The 19,809-nt window shown below is 43.8% G+C and overlaps 2 protein-coding genes and 1 pseudogene across 5 annotated transcripts in view; all 3 read right to left on the bottom strand.

Annotated features, from left to right (window-relative positions):
* The window catches only part of gjc2 (gap junction protein gamma 2), a 28,167-nt gene extending 19,294 nt beyond the window's left edge, over positions 1 to 8,873 (bottom strand). For 2 of the 4 annotated variants that reach the window (XM_035520102.2, XM_035520100.2), the window contains exon 1: positions 8,694 to 8,872. The gene's annotated coding sequence lies outside the window, so the exon portion shown is untranslated. Of the gene's footprint in view, positions 1 to 8,693 lie in introns of all 4 variants that reach the window. The other 2 variants (XM_081694473.1, XM_035520101.2) reach the window with 2 other exon arrangements.
* Positions 8,874 to 10,512: 1,639 nt separating this feature from the next.
* LOC113590802 (7-alpha-hydroxycholest-4-en-3-one 12-alpha-hydroxylase-like) lies at positions 10,513 to 16,001 on the bottom strand (annotated as a pseudogene).
* Positions 16,002 to 16,997: 996 nt separating this feature from the next.
* LOC113590803 (5-beta-cholestane-3-alpha,7-alpha-diol 12-alpha-hydroxylase-like) lies at positions 16,998 to 19,662 on the bottom strand. Its single transcript, XM_027031100.3, has one exon. It carries the CDS (start codon positions 18,778 to 18,780, stop codon positions 17,245 to 17,247), a length of 1,536 nt encoding a protein of 511 aa, XP_026886901.3. The 5' UTR covers positions 18,781 to 19,662; the 3' UTR covers positions 16,998 to 17,244.
* Between the last annotated feature and the right edge of the window lie 147 nt (positions 19,663 to 19,809).

Below are 19,809 nucleotides of genomic sequence, written 5' to 3'. Positions count from 1 at the left end.
GCTCTAAGCACTCTTCTGAATCTAACTTCATGTCAATGGGGAGTTTCTCTGCACTGTTATCCATGAGGGAAGAAGAATATGACAACGTGGTGAAGAAAACTTTCACTTGCTGAATAGCAGGAGCACTATCACTAAATCTAACCCTTCCCTCACATGAGAAATTTAGGTGGGTTACATTGGGTTAGGGTTAGTTATCTGGGCTAGCTAGGGTTAGGGTTAGTTATCTGGGCTAGCTAGGGTTAGGGTTAATTATCTGGGCTATCTAGGGTTAGGGTTAGCTATCTAGGGTATACAGCGTTAGGGTTAGTTATCTGGGGTTAGCTAGGGTTAGGGTTAATTATCTGGGCTATCTAGGGTTAGGGTTAGTTATCTTGGCTAGCTCGGGTTAGGGTTAGTTATCTGGGCTAGCTAGGGTTAGGGTTAATTATCTGGGCTATCTAGGGTTAGGGTTAGTTATCTGGGCTAGCTAGGGTTAGGGTTAGTTATCTGGGCTAGCTAGGGTTAGGGTTAATTATCTGGGCTATCTAGGGTTAGGGTTAGCTATCTAGGGTACACAGCGTTAGGGTTAGTTATCTGGGCTATCTAGGGTTAAGGTTAATTATCTGGGCTATCTAGGGTTAGGGTTAGTTATCTGGGCTAGCTAGGATTAGGGTTAATTATCTGGGCTATCTAGGGTGAGGGTTAATTATCTGGGCTATCTAGGGTTAGGGTTAGTTATCTGGGCTATCTAGGGTTAGGGTTAGCTATCTAGGGTATACAGCGTTAGGGTTAGTTATCTGGGCTATCTAGGGTTAGGGTTAATTATCTGGGCTATCTAGGGTTAGGGTTAGCTATCTAGGGTATACAGCGTTAGGGTTAGTTATCTGGGGTTAGCTAGGGTTAGGGTTAATTATCTGGGCTATCTAGGGTTAGGGTTAGTTATCTGGGCTAGCTAGGGTTAGGGTTAGTTATCTAGGGTATACAGCGTTAGGGTTAGTTATCTGGGGTTAGCTAGGGTTAGGGTTAATTATCTGGGCTATCTAGGGTTAGGGTTAGTTATCTGGGCTAGCTAGGGTTAGGGTTAGTTATCTGGGCTAGCTAGGGTTAGGGTTAATTATCTGGGCTATCTAGGGTTAGGGTTAGCTATCTAGGGTACACAGCGTTAGGGTTAGTTATCTGGGCTATCTAGGGTTAGGGTTAATTATCTGGGCTATCTAGGGTTAGGGTTAGCTATCTAGGGTATACAGCGTTAGGGTTAGTTATCTGGGCTATCTAGGGTTAGGGTTAATTATCTGGGCTATCTAGGGTTAGGGTTAGCTATCTAGGGTATACAGCGTTAGGGTTAGTTATCTGGGGTTAGCTAGGGTTAGGGTTAATTATCTGGGCTATCTAGGGTTAGGGTTAGTTATCTGGGCTAGCTAGGGTTAGGGTTAGTTATCTGGGCTATCTAGGGTTAGGGTTAATTATCTGGGCTATCTAGGGTTAGGGTTAGCTATCTAGGGTATACAGCGTTAGGGTTAGTTATCTGGGGTTAGCTAGGGTTAGGGTTAATTATCTGGGCTATCTAGGGTTAGGGTTAGTTATCTGGGCTAGCTCGGGTTAGGGTTAGTTATCTGGGCTAGCTAGGGTTAGGGTTAATTATCTGGGCTATCTAGGGTTAGGGTTAGTTATCTGGGCTAGCTAGGGTTAGGGTTAGTTATCTGGGCTAGCTAGGGTTAGGGTTAATTATCTGGGCTATCTAGGGTTAGGGTTAGCTATCTAGGGTATACAGCATTAGGGTTAGTTATCTGGGCTATCTAGGGTTAGGGTTAATTATCTGGGCTATCTAGGGTTAGGGTTAGCTATCTAGGGTACACAGCATTAGGGTTAGTTATCTGGGCTATCTAGGGTTAAGGTTAATTATCTGGGCTATCTAGGGTTAGGGTTAGTTATCTGGGCTAGCTAGGGTTAGGGTTAGCTATCTAGGGTACACAGCATTAGGGTTAGTTATCTGGGCTATCTAGGGTTAAGGTTAATTATCTGGGCTATCTAGGGTTAGGGTTAGTTATCTGGGCTAGCTAGGGTTAGGGTTAGCTATCTAGGGTATACAGCGTTAGGATTAGTTATCTAGGCTATCTGTGGTTAAGGATATTTATCTAGGCTATCTAGGGTTAGGGTTAGCTATCTAGGGTATACAGCGTTAGGGTTAGTTATCTAGGCTATCTATGGTTAAGGATATTTATCTAGGCTATCTAGGGTTAGGGTTAGCTATCTAGGGTATACAGCGTTAGGGTTAGTTATCTAGGCTATCTATGGTTAAGAATATTTATCTAGGCTATCTAGGGTTAGGGTTAGCTATCTAAGGTATACAGCGTTAGGGTTAGTTATCTAGGCTATCTAGGGTTAGGGTTTGTTATCTAGGTTATCTAGGAGTCCCTTCCTGAATCACTGAGCAAAAACTCTAGGAAATGAAATGAAATGTTCCAATGTCAGAAGTGATGAGTGCCACACAACACATCACATCTATAAACACATTATCACATCTATAAAAACATCACATCTATCAACACATCATCACATATATCAACACATCAAATCTAACAACACACTATCACATCATCATATCTAACAATACATAACATCTATCAACACATAAACACATCTATCACATTTTATTTCAGAGCTACTACGCTTTAATACTGTCATAATTATGATCTCAGTAATGACCTCATAATATATCAATTTACCAGTAACAGGAAGGGAATGGTTCAAACCTAATTGAAACTTTTACATATGTTCCCATGATAAATTAATCAGCCTTGGCATCATCGTGGGATCTTCTATATTGATGCCAAGATACACACACCCTCACACTCTGTGTTTAACAAGTTACTGTCAAACCCTTCAGTGTCAGCTAAGGCGAGGCCTCTGGAGTCTTTACCCACATGGCAGGTTCTGTGGGCTGGCATTGAGAGTCCCAGCTGGCCAGCTGGATAAGCACCACGGAAGCCCTGCCCTGGTCCCAGCAAAGTGCTCTGAGCTGGGTAAACTCAGCTCACTCTAGCCTCAGGCTTCAGGGCTGAAGGCCAGACAACTGTAATATTTATCATTAGCTGACATCCCCTCATTCTCACATTGTTAGAACATGTTTTTATTTTGTTGTTTGTTTGTTTTTTTTGCCAGGTTTTTGTAGACTAATGTGTCTTTTTACAATTGATGTGACCACAAAGCAGCTTTAGAGGCATGTCCCAACAGGAAATGCTTCTGTTTGCACCTTATGTGTCATGACAGGAGGAATGGTGAGGCATGATACCGGTGTTCCCGCAGAACATACTAACCGCTGAACTGCCTCTGACTTCACTCCTGAACCATATGAAGCACTATATACTGTTTCACATACAGTAACAGGAAAGAGAATGTACAGTTATATCTCATCTGAGATAAATCTGACAAAAACAAACAAGTTTTCATCACTTTATCTAGTGTCTTGTATCCACTTCTTTGAAGTGTTCTGGCATTTATTAATTTAATGTCATATTTTTCCAATAATTCTCACAAATTACTCTTACGGTGTTCCAAATAGTTTCAGCACTGAAATCAGATGAAATTCTAACCTTCTCAGAAAACATGTTTGAACCAACAGGAAGTTCACAATTTCTGAACCACTAAAGGGCATTCATGTTAAATATTCTGACAAATCATCTGCTCACAGTAAATATCAGTTTGAATTTTCATGAAATGCACAGAAAACTGACCAAGGACCATAATTAATCTGAGAAAACTGGAATTGAGGTCAGGTAGTGTTCTTGCTGTAGACATATCTGTTTGCGTGAGTGTGAGGCAGAGTTTGAGAGTGTGTGTCCTGACAGAGGACAGACAGGAGCAAATCTCAAATGAAGCTCAGATCTCAAGGACAAGTTGTCAAAATAAACACATCCCAGAGGGCTAGCCAGTAATCTGGCAAGATGATGAGGCACCACAACACCAGATCACAGGCTACACGAGACACAGCACAGAGCAAAACCTACTAAAGACACAAGGATTAAAAAAAGAGGCCAACATTTAAGAACATGAGGGCAGATCTAACCAGCTTGGCTCCAAACAGTAAATGCATGGGAAGGACTTCAGGAAGGGCTGGCAGACAGGGGATAACCCTTCCTGAAGTCCTTCCTGAAGTCCTTCCCACAGGTCTAGTTTAGGAACCACAAGAGGAACAGGCGAGCATGACCAGTATCAGGGAGATGCAGTTGTGTATGTCCAGAATAAGGGCATGTGGAACAGTATCAGGTAACTAACACTGGTGTGATTATCTCTGTGTGAACTGAAATGTCACACCATTGTGAATTATTATGCAGCAAATCCAATAAAAAAAGAGTTATACGTGAGAACATGAGAGTATGGTCTATAGTGCACAGAGGAAAGATGAATCAAGTTTTCCAAGCACAGCCATATAATCCCTCAGGTTTCTGATTTTTCTAATTCTGTTTCTGATTTACCTGATAAAACCTGATATTTACCTGATTTATCTTCTAGCTGTAAAAGAGAATTGAGAAAGCCTGAGCATTTAGTTTACAATCATGTTTTAATTAGCATCTCTAAATGTAGAAATTGTCTTTAGAGCTTTCGTGATAAAGCAAAATATCAGTAAGTTTAGAAATATGATTGAATATACACCAATGTTGTGCTCTCTTTACCATTCAGTGTCTGTGGTCTGAAGGAACCTTCTGAGATTGACATTAACATTTCCAGTTCAGTTTTAATAACGCTGTCAAAATGCCTCTGATTGTGTATGGGAGGGGTTTTTATCATTATGTGCATTTGATGAATTACGCATGGTGAATATGTGACACTTGAAGATAATCATGGAACAAGCCATGCCATGTAAGGGAAAACAAGAAGAACCAGATCCCTGCACACACTCTTAATGCTTTTGAGAAGGGTGTAACACACTACACATACTCTTAATGCACTTGAGAGTGGTGATCTGAAGACAAAAGGAGACAGCTATATTCCAAGCATTTTGATATTTCTACTGTGGCTGTCTTTGGCATTGTGGTTAAGAAAGACCTTTCAGATCTATGGTTACATGCAAAGGGTTACCTGCCAGTTGGTAACATTTGTCACGAATAGTCCCTCCCAGCTTCCGTGGTTTCCCTGGCTTGTGTATTTTAGTTCCATTCTGTAGTTTAATTTTCTCCACCCCTCATTTGATTTTCCACACCTGTTTCTTGTTTCAAGTTTCTCTTCTTGTTTCTTGTTAAGTTCATGTATTTAAACCCTATTATGTTCCCTGTGTCTTGGCTGTTCATTGTTTATTTGAATGTTTGCGTGTATGTGTTGGTAGAAGTCTGAAAGCCCGTCTGTGTTTCAAAGCCTTCGTTTGTTATCCTGTTTTGTTATCCTAGCCTTCGTGTGTCCTAGCCTCTGTTATATCCCTTGTTTGCCTTTGTATGTTTTTGTATGTTTTTGTTAATGTGTTAATGTATCACCGTACTTTCTGTATTGACTCTATGACCCTGGACTGCTATAATGACTACGACTCTGGTTTTGCCCCTAATAAATCTCGCTCTTCTCCCCATATGCGTCCGCCTCTGTACCGCTCAATGTTACAGCATTTGACATTACTTTGTTATTTTGACAATGTACATATACCTTGAACTGAACACAGTTATCTGTGCATAATGTACTTTTGGAAGGTAGGGGTGATGTAGGGAGTGAGGTGGGTAGAGAGGTGTGGAGTGATATAGGGAGGAAGGTGGGTAGAGAGGTGTGGGGTGATGTAGGTAGGGAGGTAGAGAGGGAGGTGGAGGTGAGGTAGGTAGGGAGGTGGGTAGAGAGGTGCGGAGTGATGTAGGGAGGGAGGTGGGGGTGAGGTGGAGAATGAGTTGGGGGTGATGTAGGGAGGGAGGTAGGGAGGGAGGTGGAGGTGAGGTAGGTAGGGAGGTGGGTAGAGAGGTGCGGAGTGATGTAGGGAAGGAGGTGGGGGTGAGGTGGAGAATGAGTTGGGGGTGATGTAGGGAGGGAGGTGGGGGTGAGGTGGAGAACGAGGTGGGGTGATGTAGGGAGGGAGGTAGGGAGGGAGGTGGGGTGATGTAGGGAGGGAGGTGGGTAGAGAGGTGCGGAGTGATGTAGAGAGGGAGGTGGGGGTGAGGTGGAGAATGAGTTGGGGGTGATGTAGGAAGGGAGGTAGGGAGGGAGGTGGGGAGGGAGGTAAGGAGTGAGGTGGAGAACGAGGTGGGGTGATGTAGGGAGGGAGGTAGGGAGGGAGGTGGGGTGATGTAGGGAGGGAGGTGGGTAGAGAGGTATGGGGTGATGTAGGGAGGGAGGTGGGTAGAGAGGTATGGGGTGATGTAGGGAGGGAGGTAGGGAGGTGGGGGTGAGGTAGGTAGGGAGGTAGGTAGGGAGGTGGGTAGAGAGGTGCGGAGTGATGTAGGGAGGGAGGTGGGGGTGAGGTGGAGAATGAGTTGGGGGTGATGTAGGGAGGGAGGTGGGGGTGAGGTGGAGAACGAGGTGGGGTGATGTAGGGAGGGAGGTAGGGAGGGAGGTGGGGTGATGTAGGGAGGGAGGTGGGTAGAGAGGTGCGGAGTGATGTAGAGAGGGAGGTGGGGGTGAGGTGGAGAATGAGTTGGGGGTGATGTAGGAAGGGAGGTAGGGAGGGAGGTGGGGAGGGAGGTAAGGAGTGAGGTGGAGAACGAGGTGGGGTGATGTAGGGAGGGAGGTAGGGAGGGAGGTGGGGTGATGTAGGGAGGGAGGTGGGTAGAGAGGTATGGGGTGATGTAGGGAGGGAGGTGGGTAGAGAGGTATGGGGTGATGTAGGGAGGGAGGTAGGGAGGTGGGGGTGAGGTAGGTAGGGAGGTAGGTAGGGAGGTGGGTAGAGAGGTGCGGAGTGATGTAGGGAGGGAGGTGGGGGTGAGGTGGAGAATGAGTTGGGGGTGATGTAGGGAGGGAGGTAAGGAGTGAGGTGGAGAACGAGGTGGGGGTGATGTAGGGAGGGAGGTAAGGAGTGAGGTGGAGAACGAGGTGGGGGTGATGTAGGGAGGGAGGTGGCGAGCGAGTGGGACAGGGAGGTGGGAAGTCTGGTTAGCAGGCTACTGCTGAGCACCGGGAATAGGGACCTGCGTCCTAAAAAAAGGGAGAGGCAAACAAATGTCTCTCCCAACTGTGGAAAGGACAGCAGAATTACACTGGAGTCTTCTCGTTCTCCTTACAATGTCATCAGGTCTGTTCTTACTTTAAAATGTGTCTCAGCTTAGGAAACTTCCAAATGAACTCCCAGAGGAGCACACATCATCAGCGTTACACAAGAGAGTTTGCCATCTTTATCCAGGATGAATCAGGCTGGAGTTTTCCAGAACCACAACTGGAAACAGGCAAGTGAGACCTTTTGTTCTGGAGGCCATTAGTTGACTTAAAATGAGATTACAGTTACAACAATGATTACTGGATAGATAGAAATGTCTCTTAACCTTCAGATTTTACAAAACCAACATGTTTACTGAGACCTGGGTCATCCCTTCTCTCCACTAAATTACTTGTGTCTTGTTTCCATGTAAACAGTGTCAACTATTTGGTATCCCTGTCTTTCTCATCTGAGCCCCTGGCAGCCTGATTCTCAAGGGACCGATGGGCTGTGTTTCTTGCTTATGGGAGCTGTATAGTTCCACAGGAACATTTATAGTAACATTTTGGAAGGCAACAGTGTCCCCGGCTGGTCCAGCGTGGTAGTTCAGATAAGGTTACCAAAGTATGAAATTAAGACTCATAGCAAAGTTAATCTGCATGTATTAGAAAGCTCATATTGAAAGCTAGAGTCTGCAGTGCACTTATTTTAAATAAAAAACATCAACTAAATCCATGTCCACAGGTTATAAAAAACAGCAAGGTGCGTGAGAATATTTAGGTTTGTTTAGGTTTATTGACAGACTCGTTACAAGCCAAATAGCCAATTTAAGAGAGCAAACAAATGATAAAAAAACTAAATAAAACAACAACAAAAACAATAAGCACATAATAAACAAAATAAACAATGAGCACAGCCTGCTCATATCAAACTAGTGACTAGAGGTGACAATAAAGTGATAAAGTTAAACCGATTATTCCAGGCTGGAGCACATGCAGAGAGAGAGACATGCACACACACACACACACACACACACACACACACACACACACACACACACACACACACACACAGAGAGAGAGAGAGAGAGAGAGAGAGAGAGAGAGAGAGAGAGAGAGAGAGAGAGAGGTGCAGAATCTGTATTGTTAGTCGTCAGCTAGAAGCCAATAATGTTCATTCCCAAAATGCTGTTGGCAAGTTGATAGCTAGCTTTCAGAATCCATGTTATATGTGTGGTATGTCATGTACCTGAGGCTATTGCACAGTCTATTGGTATTTCATTTTTAACAGAACATTCACAAACCCAGAGGTGTTACATTTATGACAGAAATGTCATAACCAGTCTATTACACAACTACACACAGACAGACAGACTTATGGATCAATAAAGGATTAGCATTGAATTAGAAGCATTACACTGATCCCATAACGACACTGATGTTTTTTTTTTCCTGGGAAAAAACCTCTCCACTGCAGTTACGAAGGTATGAAGCACCTCTTTATGGTGATCAGTTAAGCCTCAGTTACAAAAATGAAAGTCTCTCTTAATCCAAACACACTTAGACAAAAGCATGAGCAACAGCCTATACAGATGGTCAATAAAAGCAGAAAATACCTCCCCATTCTGGCAGCTCATCCGTGTAGCACGTCTGGATTCATCGCCCTACAGAGGTCATAAATATACCTTGCAAACCTGCAGCCCACAGCCAATGTGTCCTAAATCACCATGGAGCATAAGGACAATGGGTGTTTTTTTTCCCTCAAAACCCCTCACCACCAAGTACAGGCAGTGACCCTCAGGAGTCAGACCTCCAACCAATAGGCCCATTGTTCCCCCTGAAGGGAAGCCAATCTGTTTGCTGCATCAATCGTGACTTTTGTTTTCCAGCCAGATTCAGTCTGTCGCTCTCTTATATCTCATAACTGTCAAACACAACTGAGATTTCAACATGTTTTAGGGCATGCTGTGTGTGTGTGTGTGTGTGTGTGTGTGTGTGTGTGTGTGTGTGTGTGTGTGTGTGTGTGTGTGTGTGTGGCTTTATCTATCTATCCACTTTACTAGTGTAAGGAAAATTTTCCTTGTCCCTATGGCCATGTATTGTCTAAAGTGGACCTGATGACATCACGGTGAAGATTCATTGACCCCTGACCTTGGTGTCTGCCACTGGACTGGAGACACTATGTGGAGTACTCAGATCTGTGTAGCGCTGTGCCTCCTGCAAATTAAAAAAAAACTATAAGTTATGCTGTATTCACTAAACTGCTGAATTACTCAGTTTTCCCTCTGCATTATATTCATCTCTTTATTCTTTGTCTATCCCTCAGTTCAGTTCCTCTTAAATTAATAGTGCTTTAATGACGTCTTACATTTCAGTCTAGGCAGGGGAGTCCGTAACATTAAAACATGACGTGATATCGGTGAACGATTGGTGAGTTGAATGAGAAACAAAACAGAAAAAGTCAATGCGGTGTTTAGCCAGTGTTGGAATAAACATATAACTATACAGGGGATCAGTGTAACAATGTCAGGAGGGACCAAGCAAACAAACAAAACAGGCTAAGAAGGAACAAGACAGCTGTCTATACTCCACCAAAAGAAAATACACAGCCTACACTCACCACCTATCACCAAAGAAAACAGAAAAAGAACACATTTGCCTGCCCTCAAAAAAACTGGCAGCCCCTCCTTACAACACTGTGATACACCACTACTATGCATAAGAAAGATATTTACAACAAACTAGATATGTACATATTTATATACAAGGCAGCCGACTATCCGAGGGAGAATATTAAGTCAAAAGCCAGGGACAGAATACAAGGTCATACACTAAGTCAGTTGAATGCAAACAAGTGCAAAGCCCAACACCACACAAGTCTCTTTCCCAACACAACCAGTCTATCTCTCTCTCTTCCTCTTTCTCCTTTTATCTGATGAGCCAGGAGGATGGTGATCCCGCCATGGAGATGGAACATTGGGACTGGGTCCAAGTGTGGAAGGGAAATTACCCACAAGACCTGGCATGAACCTGTAACACAGAAGCAAACATACCAGGGCACACACACATATATATAACACATGAAAGACATATTATAGCTAAAGTGAATAATATATATAAAATGACATAAATCACTAATTCCTTCATCAAGCAAAACAGGTTTCCAGTTATACCCACTCATGTCCTTTGCCAAGAAAATAAGTGTAACATCTTTGCCCGCATGTAACATTTTGTAAAATTTACAAAAATGTACCTGCTGACTTTCCTGTATCTTATCTGCATTACAGGAACATGGATAGAATAGATTTTTATTTTACATTTTATCATTACAGGCAAAATCAGTTTGAAAAACATATGCTCATATTCTATATTAAATAAATCACAGAACTGCATTCAGCATTGTTTAACATGTTTTATATAGGGAATAGTTTGTCTTTAAAAGGTGTTCAGTTGGAAACTACACAAGCAATGTGCTATTCCACCTAAAATGACTCTGTATCTAAACTGGATGTCCTTGGTTGAATGCATAACCCCTATCCCCAATCTCTGGAGATCTATATCTGGAATCTCCTCATCAGGGTTTTTGAGATCAAAGTATGTGAGCATGAGCAAAATAATGCTGCCAGTGCACATGCTGACCCCAGGGCATGCTGTAATATTGACCTTCTGTGTCTCTGGGTCCGTCTGAACTGTGGTGTAGGGAAACAGTGACACTCTGTCACCCATGCGGATATACTGCTGTCTGTTGGCCATGTTCAGGGTCATGTCATCCAGGACGGCTCTGGTGAGCAAAGGGGCAGCTGTCATGCGGAGGCTCTCATCCACCACACTGTCCAGAATGGGGGTACTCTGCAGCATGTCCCTGGTCAGGTTAATCAGCGGCCCACCACGCTTCACCTCCTGACCTGTTTCACGGAGAACCTCCTCCACCTCTCCTCTCACGGCCTCCATAGCGTCAGGGTGCTTCATGAGGAACAGGAGTAGCCAGAAAGAGGCAGGGCCTGTGTTACCCTGGGACGCCCACAGGAGAAGGAGCATGTGTCGGTCCAGCATGAAGTCCTCCATTCCGAGTTCAGCCCTCTCCTGCTGTGACTCATTCACCCAGTCACTGATGTTCTCTCTGGATTTCACCTGCTGCACTGACAGAATGTTCCAGAATAGCCTTTTCAGCCTCTCAGCCTCCCTCTTATCGCTTGGCCCCAGCTGAGTATCACCTCATAAAAACAGGCATTTATTATTGTAGTATAGTAACAGTTACTGTAGCAAGGCCGTAGCCATGAAGTGGACATTGTGGGGGGCAGGGAATTCACTAACTTGATAACTTCGATAAGCACTCTTACTTTTGGTGCCTGTCTAAAATCCAGAGGACCCCTGAAATTTCACATTTCAATCTATGCTTGGAGTTTTTTGTTCATATATGATCATGATATTTCCTTAATATTATTAAAGAAACAGCACATGGTGGCAGCACGCTCATAACCATAGACTGTATATATTTACATTTACATTTACGGCATTTAGCAGACGCTCTTATCCAGAGCGACTTACAAAAGTGCTTTGTCATTTCCTCATAGAATACATCCTAGTACAGTACAATAGGTTAGAATTAAACATACCAATGAACTAGAATACTGTAGAATACAGAGATGAATGCTGATACCTAGAAGTGCAAAAGACATAAGGTCTATCTTAAACAAAAGTGCTATAAACAATAAATGCTTGAGTTTGTTAAACAACATAAACAATATCCTACAATAAGTACTAATTTAGTCAGTCATTATGGGAACAGGGTCAGTTGTCCTTTAAATATTCTGCAAATAGATGGGTCTTCAGGCATTTATTATTATATATATGTGCCATAAATACAGTCTATGTTCACAAAGCCATATCATTCACACGCGTATCTTGTATAAAATGAAGTATTGCTTTTAGTTCATATTTTTTAATCACAGCTTCTGGGCAAGCTAACAGCTGTGATTAGGACCATGTAACAGAACAAGGAATGGGCTGTCAATGTCAATGAGGAAAGAACTGATATTCTCAGTTCAGTATAAGCATGTGTGTCTTATGACGAAGCGCTTTTCCCATAGCAGGGTTTGGGCTGCAGGTATTGACAAAATTCCTGAGTGACAGAATATGTTTTCTGTCAAGAATTTGCCTTTTCTTTAAAAGAACCACTAAGACAATGTAATGGAATCATGAAGTTTAAATTCTTTAGGTGCCTCCCCTCCTAGGATTCCATATAGTCATCAATACCTGCAGGTGTAATGAGTCAGTTAGGTGTTCTATAACCCTAAACCCTAACCCTAACCCTAACCCTAAACCCAACCCTAAACCCAAACCAACGCTAACACCAACTCTAACCTTAAACCCAACCCTAACACCAACCCTAACCCTAACCCTAAACCCAACTCTAACCTAACCCTAAACCCAACCTTAACCCTAATCCCAACCCCAATCCTAAAACCAACCCTAACCCTAACCCCAACCCCAACCCTAACCCTAGCATTTCACTTTCCCACTGCACATAGTGGTAGCTGATGACTTTCCACCAGATGCATGGCATCGCTTGCTTTATCCACTCCTAGATGCCTTTCATGTCCAATTAAACTGAAGGAAAGCATTCCTGGCATGGTAGTGTTTGCATTCCACCAGGAACACCAGTGGGATGTAGATGTAGCCGTTGGAACACAGGCTGTCACAGAACATCATAGCCTTCCATTGGCAGGCACTGGGAAGTTTCATTAGCTGTTTCATACTAGAACTCTCACCCTGTCTCTTTAGGCCCTAAATGACATTATATTCTGCATCCTATACTCAGTCAGGTCCAAAACATCTGCTATGTGTTATGAAGAACTGGTCTGATTTCTTGCTGCGGTAGTTTATCAGGGGAACAGACTTTTCTTTTTTTCTGAGGTTGGCCACAAAACTGCTGAATGCCATTGCCACCATTCCTCTTACTCATGCCTTACTGTGAATAAAAGCTGACAAAAGCTGACTAATAAAAATCTGCTTTCACTTTTTCAAGCTAACACTAATAATGCCCTTTAACATAAGCAGGTACAGCTACACATTATATTGTACAAATATACAATAAATTAAAGCTTCTACTCTACATGTTAATGCCCAGATATAATTCCATTTCCAATCAGTCATTCTGCTATATCCTTGAACGTGCAGTTTAAACTAATCCCAACTGGTGTGTCATTTAAAATCTGCCACTAGATGTCAGTGTACCTGAGGGTAAACCAATCTTTAGCTGCTGAAGACATGGTTTTACTGAGGTCTAAGATTTGTAGATAAAGTGCATTGTTGTCATGGAATGCTCCCCCCTACACTAGTCACTTGGTATGGCCCACCGCGTGCCGTGGGATTCACGATTGTTATTTGTAACCACGCCCTCCTTGATTGCACACACCTGCACAGGGTTTAGTGTTGTATGTTCGTCAGTATATAAACCCCTGCTAGTATGTGCAACATTGTTGGTCATTATGGATGTCTGTTTGTTTGTGTAGTTATCATTAATATTTGTAAGACCACTGTTGATGTTATTGTAGCCTGTGTTTATGTTCAGGCTATTTAACCTGAGTTGTCTGTGTGGTTGTGTTAACCATTAATGTTAACAGCAGATGTTCTGCTGTCTGTTGGCCATGTTCAGGGTCATGTCTTCCAGGACGGCTCTGGTGAGCACAGGGGCAGCTGTCATGCGGAGGGTCTCCTCCACTGCACTGTCCGGAATGGGGGTTCTCTGCAGCATGTCCCTGGTCAGGTTAATCAGCGGCCCACCACGCTTCACCTCCTCATACATATACACACACTCATATGTTTTTTTTGCATCGGACTAGTGCTGAAGTCAAACCTCACACAAATAAACTATGCACTCCTGTTGCAGTCTTGCACATTATCCTACTTGCTGCTAGAGTACTGTACTAAACCAGCATTGTACTCTGAACTGTTCTGGCTGCTACTGGTGACTATGTTCAGTGTAGCATGTCACTGATTCCTACGCACAACTCACTTTACATATGCCCAGTACTGTGTACTGGACTAAATAATTGCACTGTCTACTCATTTTGTACTTGTCCTGACCTGTATTTATTATTGTTTATTTAATGACATTTTTGCACTATATTGGACTGTTTGCACTTGGGTAGCATGTCTGTTGCACTGTTGTTTTGTGTTGCACCATGGTCGTGGAGGAACATTGTCTTGTTTTTGTTGTGTAATTGTATATAGCTGAAATGGCAATAAAATCTCTTTGAACTTGAACTGTCCTGTTTCATGGAGAACCTCCTCCACCTCCATAGCGTCAGGGTGCTTCATGAGGAACAGGAGGAGCCAGAAAGAGGCAGGGCCTGAGTTACCCTGGGACGCCCGCAGGAGAAGGAGCATGTGTCGGTCCAGCATGAAGTCCTCCATTCCGAGTTCAGCCCTCTCCTGCTGCGACTTATTCACCCAGTCACTGATGTTCTGTCTGGACTTCACCTTCTGCACTGACAATGTTCCAGAATAGCCTTTTCAGCCTCTCTCTTCAGATTTTGCCCCAGTATGCCATAGATCATGTTGGGCAAGAGTCAGTCATATTTGCGAAACTCGCAGAAGAGCTCATCTGACTCAATTTCCTTGGTTTTGTCAATTTCCTGAGGTTTTGACATACTCATTTCCAAACAAGGACAGGTAACTGGCATGAAAAGCAATGTTGTAGCTGTAGTTGAAGAGCTCTGCATCCTGGAGCATCAGGTTCTATAGATTGGTCATCATGGCCTGAGTGATCAGAACCAACCCGTCACCCATCAGATGCTTATTGCTGGATGCCTGAATTAACTTGTGTTCTTCTTCTGTGGTAGGGTAGCCAAACACGCGCTGAATCAGATGTCTTGCAAACTTATTGAAGTCTAGTTTTGCTCGTGCCTCTTTGACTACTAACCCAAATGAGTGAGGATCCGTCAGGAATGTGTAATAAAATCCTCCCAGCTGCACTGTGAAAATATCCCCGTGCTTGTGTTTCATCCTCTCCAGAAACTTTGCTGTGTCTCTCCTGAACTCCAACACGTGTCCCAGCCAGGGCAGAGGGCCTTTATCCAGTGGGGGTTCCCCTGGCCTCCTCCGACGGAAAGCTCCCAGGAGATAGAGGCCCCCCAACAGAGAGGTAAAAAGAGCAAGCAAGATTGGAAACAGAAAGCTCATGGTTAGCTCCACTGTGTTTAGTCAAGCACACTGAACATTAACTTCAGCTTTATTTGGTTCACAATTGTTCCTCCCATTTGAATCCTGAAATGTGAGTGGATCCTCTAGAGGGTATCAGACATTCAAGTTTCAAGTTTGGTTTATCTGTCACATACATAGTCATACACAGTTTAACTCTCAGTGAAATGGTTGAGTGCTCTGTCCAAATGCAAATAATGCATATAAACCCAGTTTCTCCTGCTTATCAATACATTTGTCTTAGATACAGAGTTTTCTTGTTTCAAACAGTTAAGGCTGTATGAGACTTATTTAACTTATGTAAGAGGAATAAAATGTGGAAACGGGTGTTGGAGGGGTGTTTTATGTGTGGTAGAGGAAGACAGTGGTTAAACTGTTGAGATGTTTGTGTAAACGAGATCCAGCGTGTAGCGCGTTCTCTCCTCTCGTTGCAAAGTTCACATGTTGATGAAATTTAGGCAGTACTGACTTGAGATTGGCGTGGTTGAAGTCTCCGGCGACAATAAACAGTCCGTCTGGATGAACGCTCTGCAGTTCACTAATCGCTCCATACAGCTCCTGGAGAGCCTCTCGTGTAGTCGCGCTGGGTGGAATGTACAGCGCGATTATAAACACGGAGGTGAATTCCCGCGGTAAATAAAAAGGTCTGCATCTGACAATAGCAAACTCCAGTACTTAACGACAAGCGCAGAGTTTTTACACCAGGACTCATTGATATAAATGCATACTCCTCCGCCGCGTGTTTTGCCGGAGAGTGAATTGTCTATCGGCACGGATTGAGACTAATCCATTCAGATGAATGGCGGCGTCTGGAATATTGTCGCTGAGCCGTTTCAGTAAAGATTAAAACACAGCAGTCTCTGAATTCTCGCTTTGTAGTGTGCTGGAGTTTGATGCAGTCCAGCTTATTATCTATCCAAGGAGCGGACATTTGAAAGGAATAGAGATGGTAGAGCTGGTCTGCTAGGATTAGCTTTTAGCCTAGCACGGACCCCAGCTCGCTTCCCTGCACACCGCTTGCGGTGTCTCCCCCTTCGGCATTCGGACTTAGGCGACGCCGTGGTCTGCAGGCCTGGTACGCATAGCAACCCGAGGTGACAGAGCGTCTGAAGCACGCCGTCGTCCAGGTAGGTTTGTGTATTATGTCTTAAGTGTAGCAGGCTATGGAGGTTGGTTGTTTCCATGTATGTGTGGTTTAAGTTGCTGGAAAAAAGTAGTACAGACGACAGATAGTAGCACAATAGCACCATTATCGGACCTGGAGAAGGCCGCTCTGTGTTACCGCGCCGCCCCAAAGTATGGGGACCTGAGTGTTTAATCCAATTTTAACATGATATTAATAACATCATATCATTATAGAAAATTGTTAACATGATATTGTTATATTGATAATATATAAATTATTCATAACATGATATTAAGACATTCTATCCAACCAGCCTGGCTTTTTCCCCTCAGTTATAGTCACAAAAAGAAATGTGCATTTTGGGAAAAATTAATTAGTATAACAAAACCCAAACTGTAAAAGTTCATTATCATGTGAAACTAATTTCCAGTTATGCCTACCTATGTCAACCCCTTTACAGACTTTGCCAAGAAAATAGATGCTTGGTACAAATGTAACACTTTGCACTCACATCAAAGTTGACAAAAGTTATATCTACTGGCTTTCCTATAACCCATTTGCTTAACCAGATCAATGAAGGTAGAACAGAGATTTTTTAATTTTATTTGTTAGATATGCACATACATGAAAACAGATAACAGCCAGCTCCCAGCATACACCCACTTCATCTTTTCTTTTGCAAAATTTTGCCTTTTCTCCCAATCTACATGTTACCTAAATCATAATACAGATCAATATTGTTCCTTCAGTTTTCGTGTAAGATAATATTTGTAAATGGAATTAAAATTCAAAGCCTTTACAAAGTGCTGAAAAATTACACAAAGGATTAATTCAGCCTAAAATCTAAGCCTGTATCTGAACTGCATGTCCTTGGTTGGCTGCATGGTTCCAAACCCCCATCTCTTAATATCTATATCTGGAATCTCCTCCTCTGGGTTTTTAAGCTCAAAGTCAAAGTATGTAATCATAAGGAAAGCAAACTGTTTCAGCTCATTCGTAGCAAAGAACCTTCCAGGGCACATGCTGACACCAGCACCCCAGGGCATGGTGTAATACTTGACCTTCTTCCCACCTTTATAGAAATCAGTCTTTTTGCCCCCCTCTGGAGTAAGGAAGCGGTCATACTTGAAGATGTGTGGGTCAGGGTGCATCTCTGGGTCCATCTGAACTGTGGTGTAGGGAAACAGTGACACTCTGTCACCCATGCGGATGTTGTACTGCTGTCCGTTGGCCATGTTCAGGGTCATGTCTTCCAGGACGGCTCTGGTGAGCACAGGGGCAGCTGTCATGCGGAGGGTCTCCTCCACCGCACTGTCCAGAATGGGGGTTCTCTGCAGCATGTCCCTGGTCAGGTTAATCAGCGGCCCACCACGCTTCACCTCCTGACCTGTTTCACGGAGAACCTCCTCCACCTCTCCTCTCACGGCCTCCATAGCGTCAGGGTGCTTCATGAGGAACAGGAGTAGCCAGAAAGAGGCAGGGCCTGTGTTACCCTGGGACGCCCACAGGAGAAGGAGCATGTGTCGGTCCAGCATGAAGTCCTCAATTCCGAGTTCAGCCCTCTCCTGCTGCGACTCATTCACCCAGTCACTGATGTTCTGTCTGGACTTCACCTTCTGCACTGACAGAATTTTCCAGAATAGCTTTTTCAGCCTCTCAGCCTCCCTCTTACTGCTTGGCCCCAGCACGCCGTATGCCAGGTTGGGGAAGAGCTGGTCATATTTGCGAAACTCAACAAAGAGCTCATCTGAGTGAGTCCGGTCAATTTTCTTGGCTTTGTCCAAACTTCCTGACTTTTTGACATTCTCATTTCCAAACAAGGACAGGTAACCAGCGCGAAAAACAATGTTGTAGCTGTAGTTGAAGAGCTCTGCCTCCTGCCAGGGTTTCTCATAATCCCCAGCACCCATGTTATGGAGCATCAGGTTCTGGAGATTGGTCATCATGGCCTGAGTGATCAGAACCAACCCGTCACCCATCAGATGCTTATTGCTGGATGCCTGAATTAACTTGTGTTCTTCTTCTGTGGGATGGTATCCGAACACGCGCTGAACCAGATGTCTTGCAAACTTATTGAAGTCTAGTTTTGCTCGTGCCTCTTTGACCACTGACCCAAATGAGTGAGGATCTGTCAGGAATGTGTAATAAAATCCTCCCAGCTGCACTGTGAAAATATCCCCGTGCTTGTGTTTCATCCTCTCCAGAAACTTTGCTGTGTCTCTCCTGAACTCCAACACGTGTCCCAGCCAGGGAAGAGGGCCTTTATCCAGTGGGGGTTCCCCTGGCCTCCTCCGACGGAAAGCTCCCAGGAGATAGAGGCCCCCCAGCAGAGAGGTAAAAAGAGCAAGCAAGATTTGAAACAGAAAGCTCATGGTTAACTCCTCCGTGCGTAGTCAAGCACAATGAATATTAACTCCAGCTTTATTTGGTTCACAATTGCTCCTCCCATTTGAATCCTGAAATGTGAGTGGATCCTCTAGAGGGTATCAGACATTCAAGTTTCAAGTTTGGTTTATCTGTCACATACATAGTCATACACAGTTTAACTCTCAGTGAAATGGTTGAGTGCTCTGTCCAAATGCAAATAATGCATATAAACCCAGTTTCTCCTGCTTATCAATACATTTGTCTTAGATACAGAGTTTTCTTGTTTCAAACAGTTAAGGCTGTATGAGACTTATTTAAGACTTATGTAAGAGGAATAAAATGTGGAAACGGGTGTTGGAGGGGTGTTTTATGTGTGGTAGAGGAAGACAGTGGCTAAACTGTTGAGATGTTTGTGTAAACGAGATCCAGCGTGTAGCGCGTTCTCTCCTCTCGTTGCAAAGTTCACATGTTGATGAAATTTAGGCAGTACTGACTTGAGATTGGCGTGGTTGAAGTCTCCGGCGACAATAAACAGTCCGTCTGGATGAACGCTCTGCAGTTCACTAATCGCTCCATACAGCTCCTGGAGAGCCTCTCGTGTAGTCGCGCTGGGTGGAATGTACAGCGCGATTATAAACACGGAGGTGAATTCCCGCGGTAAATAAAAAGGTCTGCATCTGACAATAGCAAACTCCAGTACTTAACGACAAGCACAGAGTTTTTACACCAGGACTCATTGATATAAATGCATACTCCTCCGCCGCCTGTTTTGCCGGAGAGTGCATTGTCTCTATCGGCACGGATTGAGACTAATCCATTCAGATGAATGGCGGCGTCTGGAATATTGTCGCTGAGCCGTTTCAGTAAAGATTAAAACAGCAGTCTCTGAACTCTCGCTTTGTAGTGTGCTGGAGTTTGATGCAGTCCAGCTTATTATCTATCCAAGGAGCAGACATTTGAAAGGAATAGAGATGGTAGAGCTGGTCTGCTAGGATTAGCTTTTAGCCTAGCACGGACCCCAGCTCGCTTCCCTG

This window comes from Electrophorus electricus, chromosome 13 (assembly GCF_041902795.1).
Source record: "Electrophorus electricus isolate QZ-2024a chromosome 13, ASM4190279v1, whole genome shotgun sequence".
Taxonomy (NCBI): Eukaryota; Metazoa; Chordata; class Actinopteri; order Gymnotiformes; family Gymnotidae; genus Electrophorus; species Electrophorus electricus.
The sequence above is the reverse complement of the archived record's forward strand: the minus strand, read 5'-3'. Positions and strand labels throughout refer to the sequence as shown.

Excerpts from the sequence above, each read along its gene's own strand:
- LOC113590803 (XM_027031100.3), bottom strand. The coding sequence starts at position 18,780 with ATGAGCTTTCTGTTTCAAATCTTGCTTGCTCTTTTTACCTCTCTGCTG.